A 12522-nucleotide genomic window follows, 5' to 3' on the forward strand; every position below is an offset into this window, starting at 1 on the left:
ATCATATATTATACAATATTTTTATAATAATAATATTATTAATATAATATTATACTATTATTAATATAATATTATAGTATACTATTATTCATATATATAATATTATTAATAATGTTAATACTATGTTATTACTAGTATGTTATTACTAAATTAATATATTATAAATATTTTAATATTATATAATATATACTAGTATGATTTTAATAAATTAATATATTATAAATATTTTAATATTATATAATATATTATAGTTTTTAGTATGTTAGAGTTTATTAATAGTACTTTAATAATATATTAGTATTAATGATATAAATAAATATTATTATATTATAAATATATTATTTTTACATTAACATCTGTTAGCAAAAAATTATTTTATTATTAAATATTATTTTACTTAATAATAAATTATATTATTTATTACATAATATATTAATATTTTATATATTATATTACATTTACTATACAATATGTTATTATATTATTCTTATTATATTGTTATTTTATTATTAAATATGTTACTATTATATAATATTTTATAATTATTAGTTTATTATAATTTATTTATTAAAAAGTTAATAATATTATAGCAATTATACTATTGTATAGTATATTATTATATCATCATTATATTATTATTTATTATCAATAAGTTTTTTATTATTTTTTATTAGTTTATTTATATTTTATTATTATTTATTTATTATACAATACCTTAATAATATATTAAATATTGTTATTTAATATTATATTATATTATTATATAAGATATTTTATTTATTATATTTTTATATTACTTAATAAATATTACTAATATATTAAATTAACTATAATATTATATAGTATAGTGTAATATAATAAGCATGTTGATAATAACTCTATATTAATTACATTTAATATATTATGTTAGATATTATATTAACACCTTCTCAAACTCAAAACCAAAACAACAAACTTAAAACACCTTAAAGGTGTTTTGAAATAAGTATCATATTTTTGGTTTGAGGATGATTTAGCTCAAAAACCACTATGGTTTTCAAACGCATGTTGTTTTATTTTTGACAAAAACACCATAGAAATAAGTAAAACACCATGGTATCCAAACGGAACCGAATTCATAATTCATATACTACCTGCCTTTATATAAACTATTAAATCTAATAATTTAAAAATAGTCCGTCAATTTCTCATCTTTGGTAGTTCGCTTCGCTTATAAACAAATAGTTTCTAGTATTCTGTTCATAAAGACATATAACTTATCCATATGTACATTTGATTTGTTTGATTATCAACTAAGAGTTTAATATTTCATCTCTTATTATTTATAGTATTATTTACATAATATTTTGATCTTGGTCCATTTCTTTTTTGTAATTTAAGTTTATTTTGATGAACTTAAGGAGGTTTTTAAAAATCTCTTTGACCAAATAAAAGTTTATTCTTAATTGAAATAGTTTAGTATTCACAAACCCTAAATTATTAATCAAATGGATATATACCTTAATATTCGGAAAATATTCGAAGATATTTCGAAACATACGTGTATTTGAATTCGAAGAAATTCAAAGAACGAAATTAGGAATCGTATTCGAATTCGAATGTTTTAAATGAATACAAATACAAGCAACATAGCATTCGGTTCCATATTAGGTAGAGAGCACGTTTTTCTACGGCCAGGCCAGAGAGCCCATGGGCCGATGTGGGCCGACCATTGTCATGTCCGGGTTTCACAGCTGGTAGTTTTGTACGAACTGCATGAAACTCGTTATAAACACAAAAACAGCAAAGAGCAAAGAATAATGGAATATTCGCAAAATTAAACTAATACAATCACAATGCACAACACTACAAATGATGCCACTCTCTTAACTATTTCACTCATTCCTCCAAAAATAAAAAATTAAAAAAAGGAAAAAGAACTATTTCACTCATTCCCTGTTAATCCCTGTAGAGCCTGTTAAGCTTCAGACACGAGGTAATGCCCTTTTCATTTGTGATCCCAACTCCCAAGCTCTTGAGATCTGGATCCACATTAATGGGCAAATGCCCATCACCTGTTTGTTAAAATTTCTAAATTAAGGCAAAACTCATTCTACTCACACATCTGTTCGTTCGTTTATGCAGCAGATTAATCAATCAAGAGATGGATAGCTCTGTGGCTCTTTTCAACCAGCTCAAGGTTCGATTTTGGCGCATACCCATATAGTATTTTCTTTTTTTTTTTGTTATTGAGTTAGATTTTATTGTTTTCTGGGATTTGGTTCAGAACGCAGAGCCCTTCTTCTTGTTGGCTGGGCCTAATGTGATTGAGTCTGAGGAGCATGTAATGAAGATGGCCAAGCGCATAAAAGATGTGACATCTAAGTAAGTTGGGAAATTTCATATATCTGATTCTTGTAAGTAATGTGTTTTTATTAAATATGGTGCTAATTTAGGATTTTATGTTTATTGCTGGTTAGGCTTGGATTGAAGTTGGTTTTCAAGTCGAGTTTTGACAAGGCTAATCGTACTTCCTCGAAATCGTTTCGTGGCCCTGGCTTAGAGGAGGGCTTGAAGGTATTAATGGAAATTATTTTCATAGCTTACTAATGCAGTGTTTATCCTGGTGGCTGAAAAATGCTTCAAGAATGTTGTTTTGTAGCACTATAACATGCATGCCAAAAGTAACAGTGACAGCTTACCTTATAATGTACATTTGCCAATTAAATTTGCATGCGCGGAGAATGGGTTATACTTAAAAGTTGCTGACCTTTTAGGATCAGGTTATTGGCTATCATCTCTGAAGGTTTTGAAGTTCCTAAGTCCATTGATTCTATTCAAAAAAAAAAACAAAAGGAAGAAATAAAGGGGTGCACTCACTTTTAGAGTATAATTTGCTATACAGAGTGAGATGTGTTTTGCTAGTATGGCTAGCTTCTTGCATGTTATCACCTTAGTAAAATATAGATTAAACTTTTAGTTCTATCAAACTTTTTTCTGAGAAAGAATCCTATAACAAACTTATGGAGATCGTGATGTTTTCTTTCATCAACTTATGATGAAGAACTGTACATTTTCTACTATGATGGAGAAAACATTTCAATATACAATTTTGTTTTGAAGTTAATACACCTTAGAACACCTTAACAACAACAAAGACCTTGTTGGGCGTAGAGTCACACCCTCACGCCGCGGAAGCGATATCACATGAGAGAGAGCCCTGGCTTTCGTTTTCACAAAAGCACAAGTTAACCTCTATATTCTTGTTTCTCAAAGAAAACTAGAATAGAAAGTGAAATATTTCAACAAAGTGAAATATACACTCTTCCTCTCATTAGTTCTAGGACTGAAATATGGAGGGAACCTACAAGCAATGACAAACTCACAGTTAAGACAATACATACATGAGATTTACGTGGTTCGGCAAACTTGCCTACGTCTACAGGAGGGGGGTCTCACTATGAAGAAAATACCAAACTTATACAAGCTTTCTCTTCCTCACTCTTCTCTTTTCCTCCACTCTAGATTTTCCCCCACACTTCTCTCTTAAACTCCTCTCCTATTTATAGGAAACGAAGAGGTGTGGGCTGAACCAAGGGAGCATGGGCTGGTCATGGGAGAATGAGAATCTTGTGCCCCCTTCCCATGTTTGTACCCTCACAGCATGGGCAAGAGCAGCGTGTCCCCCCATGCTCAGCTGGGCAAGAGCATGGGAAAAATATTTGTACTCACGTTCACAATTCTCCACCTCGTACATCATTTGATAAACCTTAAATTTTGGACGAACACCAGAAGAACCCCACAACCATCATCAAAGAGATCTCCATCGGCTAAACCAACTGCGTCACTATACCGCGGCTGCCTATGTACCATCCACCGGGATCAAACTAACCATAGTTCTGTAGTTATTCTCCAATATAGTCTCCACCTCACACCCATCATCGCCCCGAAGGGCCATGCTTTTTTGGGCAGATCAACACGGGCTGATATGAAACAAGTCCAAGCAATGCTTAAACTTGCTACCTGTGATCACCTTGGTTAACATATCCGCGGGATTCTCATTCGTATGCATCTTCATGAGAGAAATATCTTCTTCCTCTATGACATCCCCCACAAAATGATATCTGACGTTAGGGGTGTGCAACGGTCAGTTCGGTTCGGTTTTTATCAAAATTTGAACAACCGAACCGAACCGCCTATAATTCAAAACCGAACCGAACTGTTGTAAGTCGGTTCGGTGCGGTTCGGTTCGGTTTGTTCGGTTCTAACTTCATCAAACTTCTTATCAAACAACAAACTGTGTTAAAGAAAAAAAATATCAACAAAGTAGGAGATTATAAAGTATTAAATACTGATATAATGATATTATTTTTAACCCATAATGATTCAGAAAATGAGTTAGGGTTTGAGTCTTTGACTCTTTGGGGATGGGTCAGGTAGGTTTGAGATCAGAATGGGTAGTATTGCACTATATTCGGTTGGTTCGGGTCGGTTCGGGTTGAAAAGTTTTCAAACCGACCCGAACCGTCCTACTCATAAAACCGATTTTTTCGGGTCGGTTCGGGTCGGTTCGGTCGGTTTTTTCGGTTTGGACTGAACCATGCTCAGCCCTATCTGACGTCGATATGCTTGGTACGAGCATGGTGAACTTGATTCTTCGCCAAGTGAATCGCACTTTGACTATCACACCATAAGTTCACACTCTCCTACTCAATCCCCAAATCGTCTAGAAGACCCCATAACCACAATGCTTCATTCACTCCCTCTGTCACGGTCATATACTCGACCTCTGTAGTAGAAAGAGCCACTGTAACCTGTAACATCGATCGCCAACTAACTGGAGCCCCATATATCCTGAATATATAACCAGTAGTAGATCGTCGTCTATCTAGATCGCCCGCATAATCTGAGTCCATAAACCCGTCGATCTGACATGTATATCCACCAAAACACAAACCCGTATCCGCGGTACCTTTTAAGTATCTCAGGGCCCACTTCACTGCTTCCTAGTGCGTCTTTCCCGGATTCGCTATGAATCTGCTGACCACACTAACCGTCTGTGAAATATCAGGACGTGTACACATCATTGCGTACATCAAACTGCTAACTGCACTAGCATAGGGAACACGCTACATGCGTGCCTTCTCTTCTGTTGTAGTGGGAGATTGTTTGTCTGAAAACCTCAAGTGTGGAGCTAATGGAGTCACCACCGACTTAGCACTTTACATCCTGAACCTCACGATCACCCGCTCTATATAGCCCTTCTGACTTAAGAACAATCGCCGATTTGCCCGCTCTCTTCTAATCTTCATACCCAGTATTTTTCTTGCAGCGCTCATGTCCTTTATCTCGAACTCTTTACCAAGTTAATATTTTAGCCTATCTATCTCCACCTTGCTCCTCAAAGCAATAAGCATGTCATCCACATATAAAAAAAGATAGATATAATCACCTCCATAAAACTTCCGAATATAGACACAACAATCATAATCGTTTCTGGAAAACTCATACTTCAGCATGAAGGAGTCAAATCGCTTGTACCACTGCTGAGGAGATTGCTTCAATCCATATAGTAATTTTCTCAAGCGATATACATGATGCTCCTTATCCTCAACCTTGTAGCCCTCAGGTTGATACATATAGATCTTTTCATCTAAGTCTCCGTGCAAGAAGGCCGTCTTGATATCGAGTTATTCCAGTTCAAGATCACCATGAGTAACAATACTCAATAGCACCCGAATAGAAGTGTGTTTCACCATTGGAGAAAATATCTCATTATAATCCACACCCTCTCTTTGTACGAACCCCTTAGCCACTAGCCTCGCCTTGTACCTCGTACCACCGAGCTCTGGAGGATCTTTTTTTTTTTTATACAGCCACTTATAACCTATAGTTTTTGTTCCTATGGGCAATGAGACCACCTCTCATGTTTGGTTCTTCCGGAGAGATTCCATCTCCTCTTTCATCGCAGCCAACCAACTCTCGTTATCTCTATCCTGAATAGCTTCCTTGAAGGAGACCGGCTCATCTTCCTCCACCGAGAGTGCGTACTCGATCAAATTAACCTATCCATAGTGCTTCAGGGATTGATCAGCCCCCAGCTTCTGTACCTGCTTGTATGCTCGTTTTGGCCTAGTGGAAACCAAGCTATCATTGAGCTGCTGTTGTTGTAATGCCTGTGTATTCTCCTGCTCGCTGAACCTCCTCCTGCTCAAGCTCATTATCTACCTGATTTTTCACTTGAACACGACTAGAACCTGGTTGGTCTTTAGGTTCTATCTCAATAACCTGGGACATAGAATTCCCAACAGTCTCAACACCATCATCTTTGGGCATCCTAACAATCATGAACTTCTCATCAAAGGTAACGTCTCTGCTGATCACGAACTTTGAATCTTCTGTACACCAAAGACGATAGCCTTTTACATCCTTTGCATACCCCAAGAAAATTATCTTCTTAGCCCTCGCGTCAGGCTTTCCCTCATTGATGTGATAGTAGGCGGTAAATCCGAAAATTCGGAGCCTATCGTAATCTGCATGCTCCCCTGACCACACCCGATAGGGTGTATCACCGTCCAATATCGAATGTGGGGATCGATTCACAATATAACAAGATGTAGCAATTGACTCTGTCCACCATTCTTTGTCCAAATCAGCATATGATCGCATACTCACTGCTTTCTCCCGTAATGTTCGGTTCAGTCTCTTCGCGACCCCATTTTGTTGTGGTGTAGATCTAACTGTCTAATGTCTGGCAACCCCCTCCTGATCACAGAACTCCTTGAATGCACCATCTGTATATTTTGTACCGTTGTCAGAACTTAATGTTTTTAATTTTTTTCCTGTCCTGTTCTCAACCATCACCTTTTACTTCTTGAATGTTTCAAATACCTCATTCTTATGCTTTAGAAAATAAATCCAAGCATACCTCGAATGATCATCTATGAATGAGACAAAATATCTGGATCCACCCTTAGAAGTTATCGAAGCCGGATCCCAAACATCCGTGTGCACATAATCTAGTATCCCTCTGCTCTTATGATTACTTATTAGAAATCGACCCTGTGTGCTTTTCCATACACGCAGTCCTCACAAAAATCCATACAAGGCTTCTTCAGATTCTTCAACAAACCATCCTTACCGAGCATAGCTAGACCCTTCTCTGATATGTACCCAAACCGTCTATATCATAACCGTGTGTGATCACATGGGTCTCCACCACTTCCATCAGTTCCAACAGCTACATCTCATATCACCGTCGTACCCAAGAGAATATATAGGTTACCGTGACGAATGCCCTTCATCGCTACTAAGGAACCTCGAACAACCATCTTCACTCCGTTCTCTGTTACAATCTTACAACCCCCTGAGTCCAAAACACCCACTGAGATAAGATTCTTTCGTAAGTCGGGAACGTGCCTTACATCCGTCAAGGTTCGAATCACTCCATCATGCATCTGGATCTTAATATCACCTAGCCCCACCGATTTACAAATATGGTTGTTCCCCATCAATACAGTTCCACTATCAATGCTCTTGTAGGTAGTAAACCACTTTCTATTTGGACACATGTGGTAAGAACAATCATAATCAAGTATCCACTTCCCGGAGGTATCATCGCCATTCGTGAAGACATAGCATTCCTTATCGCTCCCTTCCCCTGAAGCGTAGCTCGTCTCTTCCTTGTCTTCTCGTCTTTTAGTCTTGTTGTTCTTCTTCTTCCCACCTACTCTCTTATTAGGACAATTAACTTTGAAATGCCCTAACTCACCGCATTTGAAATACGATCTTTCCGCAAGAGGTCTTGATTTTGATCTAGACTTTCCTCCCTTGTCTTTTCCTCGCTCATTGGCCCTTCCTCTGGCAAAAAACCCCTGCGCTTGTTCTTTGTTATCATCAGTGGTCATATCACTAGTTGTAATTTTTCAAAAATCATCCGTTAGAAGCGTCGTTCTAGTCTCATCTATCGACAAACTGTCACCCACAAACATCAGTATTTGAACCAGATTCTCATAAGACTTCGACAGAGATAGAAGTAGTAGAAGTGTCTGATCCTCATCTTCCACTGTCACCTCAATGTCTTTCAAATTTCGACAGAGATAGAAGTAGTAGAAGTGTCTGATCCTCATCTTCCACTGTCACCTCAATGTCTTTCAAATCCGATAAGATCCTATCGAAAGTGTCTGATCCTCATCTTCCACTGTCACCTCAATGTCTTTCAAATCCGATAAGATCCTATCGAACTTTTGATATACTCCCGGATTGACGAGCATTCCTCCATCTTGCAAGTGTACAATTTGAATTTTAAATAGATCCGGTTCGTTAGACTCTTCGTCATGAAGGTGCTCTCTAACTTTAACCACACGTCCGCAGTCGTTTCCTCTCCATCCACCAAGAAAGCCACATCTCTTTCAAGACATAGGATAATCGACGCTCGTGCTTTCAAATCTAGCTCTTTGCAATCCTTATCAGACACGTCATTGTGCTTCTTCTCTTTTCCCGCCAAAGCTTTGTGCAACTTTTACGAAATCAATGAGTTTTTCATCTGCATCCTCCAATAGGAGAAATCATTCTTCCCATTGAACTTTTTGATCTCGTACTTTTCAAGTTTAATTGTTTTACTTGTTGACGCTATTCTCCGCTTGTATAAATAAATCTGCTTCTCTCAGGAATTCCAACAAATATCATATGTTCACTACACAATAATCAAGCATCACCTCAGATCAAAAATTTTATCACTTCTAATCTGAATAAAGGACTCTGATACCAATTGTTGAGTGTAGAGTCACGCCCTCACGCCATGGAAGCGATATCACCTGAGAGAGAGCCATGGCTTTCGTTTTCACAAAAGCATAAGTCAACCTCTATATTCTTATTTCTCAAAGGAAACTAGAATAGAAAATAAAATATTTCAACAAAGTGAAATATACACTCTTCCTCTCATCAATTCTAGGACTGAAATATCGAGGGAACCTACAAGCAATGGCAAACTCACAGTTAAGACAATACAGACACGAGATTTATGTGGTTCGGTAAACTTGCCTACGTTCACGGGATGGGGGTTTTACTATGAAGAAAATACCAAACTTATACAAGCTCTCTCTTCCTCACTCTTCTCTTTTCTTCCACTCTAGATTTCCCCCCACACTTCTCTCTTAAACTCCTCTCCTATTTATAGGAAACGAAGAGGGTGTGGGCTGAACCAAGGGAGCATGGGCTGGTCATGGGAGAATGAGAATCTTGTGCCCCCTTCCCATGCTTGTACCCTCACAGCATAGGCAAGAGCAGCGTGTCCCCCCATGCTCAGCATGGGCAAGAGCATGGGGAAAACATTTGTACTCACGTTCACAGACCTTTATCCCAAAACTTTGGACTGGATACATGAGTTGTACTCTTCCATTTGGTTCTTTAAAAGATGATCTCCTCTATTAAATTAACCACTTTCACACTTTGCCTAACTTCTTCCCGCCAAGTTTTCTTAGACCTACCTCTTGTTCTCCTTGTTCCATTAATTATAAGGATTACCGCAGGATACGCTCCTCATTTAATCTTCAGTAGTGCCTCTCAATGCCTTTATTAGAACTTATTACCCATGGATTGACATTTTGAGATGGATAAGCTGCATATAACCCTCTCTCCATCATGAATTGAGGGTGACAAGTGCTAATAAATGATGTGAAGGGAGATAAGTGCTACTAAAGGTACATAAGGGGGTTATATGCAATTTACTCTTAATTATAATCTTAGCATTTCCCTAATTTGTGCATTTTGTAGCGTATGTTGCACATGGCCAAACGATCTCATTGATTCTCTAATTTTATCCTCAACTAGTACAACCTTTGACTTCCCATGCATGCATTTATTTCTTAATTATCATCCTATTTCTTAGTGTATATCCACACGTCAACCATAACATTATCATTTTTGCTATGCTCATTTTTCGCATATATTGTTTCTTAATTTCCAATATTCTAGTCCACTAAGCCATCTTCTAATTGGCTAATGTTAGGCATCTTAAATTTAAAAAGAAAGGGGAAGTTTGTGGTTGTAAAGAAATGCACAGAATGATGGCTATTGACAGCCTCCTACTTCATCTCACTTCTTGACACCTGTTCGTAAGGATTTTTTATGCTCCTTTATAATTTTTATATTTCTAACTTCCTGATTTCATTGCATAGCTTCACCACAAAATCAATTACAATATTTGAAGGGTGTCTCAGAGGATAAATGACTAATTTCCTTTCTAGGAAAATTTTAAAAACAAGAATTCATGTCTATGGTGACAATCTTGGCAGAGATCAGTAAAATGTTTATTTCTTTAAGATAAGTAAATAGATGAGTTACTTGAAGTTTGCTCTAAGTTGAATGACTTTACATTATTTAGAAAGGTAGACCTAATCTAATCATCAATGGCCAGCAACATTTTATGACAGGACCATCTCTTTTTCTAGTTGCCTTTGTGGGAGTTAGGTACAAGCCAAAAGGGTTAGGTTCAAGTCTAGTCAATAAATATTCATAAAAAATCTCATAGATTGTTTCTGGATCTTTTCTGACCTTTAGTCTTGTTTATAGCTAATATTATTTCAATCATAAGAGGATCAAATGATAATATGGATGATTATCAATATCCGCTTCTTTTTAAGGCATTTTTAGCAATGTTTACAATGTTTTACCTGTATAATGCAGGAAATATTGCATATGCAACAGTTTTCCCTTTTTTTAGAGTTGTTACAATATCTTTTTATTTATGATAATGCAGATACTTGAGAAGGTTAAACTGACATATGATCTTCCTATAGTGACAGATGTGCATGAGAGTAGCCAGGTAAGTTCTTGCTTCCTTTTGCAGTTAACAAGTTACCTAACAGTTATAAGAACAATGTCAATTGTTCGTTTCTTTTGATATATTTAGAATCTGATGCACTTCCGCTATGTTATTTTTTACTTTTCCGTTATCAAGTTCTTTATTTTCCATGCTAGAGACGCATGGAGAATATCTTGATTCTAACTAAGAGAAATGACATAGTTTCGCATTTTGCGAACTATTGTGCTCATAGTTGGATATGCCTAAAAATAACAGAGAACGAATTTTCCAATAAAATTCAATCAGACATAACTCGAGCATCAGTTGAGAGGTGTATTTGTTGCCCTTAGGTTTATTAGGTCTATGCAGTAAACTCTGGCCTATAACGCAGTTCAGCATCTGACTTATTAAGTTATTTAGCCTATCTATTTTCATCCAGTGTGAAGCTGTTGGAAGAGTTGCTGATATAATTCAGATTCCTGCCTTCCTCTGCAGACAGGTATTTTGGTAGATTTTGGCATTTCCCTCGATAGATGATAGCTGTCTATGCTTTCTACACTTGGTTCTGTCTTATGAATTTTTAAAGGAGCATACGGTCCTTTTTCCCCCTAACGTCAAAATAGTTATTCCACTGTTACAGACTGATCTCTTGGCTGCAGCTGCCAAGACTGGGAAAATTATCAATATCAAAAAGGGCCAGTTTTGTGCTCCTTCTGTAAGTAATAAAAATGATATGTTACTGATCGTAAGGACTTTGTTGATAATTTGATATCCTGTTTGTGCTCATTTAATATCTCCTCTTTAGGATCTATATGATATCATGTAATATCTGAGCTAATAGTTCCATTTATATAAAATACAATCACATCATTCCTGTATTTTCTTGGCTCTTGGTAACTAACAGGTCATGGTAAACTCTGCTGAAAAAGTTAGGCTTGCTGGGAATCAAAACGTTATGGTCTGTGAGCGAGGCACAATGTTTGGTTACAGTAAGTCAGTTCACACTATAATATCCTGGTTTAACAATTCTACTGTGCACTTAATTTATATAAGAATTACCTACTCAACTTCTCTCTTGTTCTTTTTTCTAGAATGTTTGAGATCTTATATGACTGTAAGCTCATATTGTTTCCAAATTCCAAGTAGGCTGGATAATTTTGTTTGTCAAAGAACTGCCAACTTTTTCTTCTAAAAAAGTTATCGATTGTATATATGTCAATGATCTTCAAAACCACCTCAGGTCTCACTATTCCGTGGCTTAAAGAACTCTATGCCAATAAAGAAATATTTTCTTTTATACTTACCCTACGAAGAAAAGTGAGTAGTAAGAGACCTAGTTCCTTTATGTCCTATATTGGAACAATGACTTTGTGAAGAAGAATGTTAATGACACTAATGCACTTCCCAGGTTCTAAACAATGCTTGTATTTGCTTATTTTTCATTTTATCATGGTCATGCTTTCTAAACTTCTCAGGTATCATCTGTGTGACTTAACACGCTATAGTAATTTTTTATGGTTGGCAGGTGAAGGATAATCTTGTCCATTATTGTTTCAATTGATTCTTAGTTATAGCATTCTGAACTATCTTCAAAAATATGTGTTAGTTTGACCTCTTTCTTCGCCTTTCAGTTTTTCTTGTCGTGTCATGCACCATATATGTATATATGTATTCTATGCATGTATATATGTGTCTGTGCATGTGTTGTGTGTGGGGCAGTGTGTGTATGTGGTGTGCGG

General features: G+C 36.3%; 1 protein-coding gene across 2 annotated transcripts in view; it reads left to right on the forward strand.

Moving 5' to 3' along the window:
* The window catches only part of LOC109830202 (2-dehydro-3-deoxyphosphooctonate aldolase-like), a 14564-nt gene continuing 3844 nt past the window's right edge, over positions 1803 to 12522 (forward strand). The window contains exons 1-8 of one of the 2 annotated variants that reach the window (XM_020397390.1): positions 1803 to 1975; positions 2125 to 2179; positions 2267 to 2364; positions 2460 to 2556; positions 10739 to 10804; positions 11223 to 11282; positions 11424 to 11498; positions 11688 to 11772. In XM_020397390.1, coding sequence (XP_020252979.1) covers positions 2144 to 2179; positions 2267 to 2364; positions 2460 to 2556; positions 10739 to 10804; positions 11223 to 11282; positions 11424 to 11498; positions 11688 to 11772 — 517 coding nt within the window. In that variant the 5' untranslated portion in view covers positions 1803 to 1975; positions 2125 to 2143. The remainder of the gene's footprint in view (positions 1976 to 2124; positions 2180 to 2266; positions 2365 to 2459; positions 2557 to 10738; positions 10805 to 11222; positions 11283 to 11423; positions 11499 to 11687; positions 11773 to 12522) is intronic. The other variant, XM_020397391.1, reaches the window with a different exon arrangement.

The sequence above is a fragment of the Asparagus officinalis genome, chromosome 2 (genome assembly GCF_001876935.1).
Source record: "Asparagus officinalis chromosome 2, Aspof.V1, whole genome shotgun sequence".
NCBI classification, from domain to species: domain Eukaryota; kingdom Viridiplantae; phylum Streptophyta; class Magnoliopsida; order Asparagales; family Asparagaceae; genus Asparagus; species Asparagus officinalis.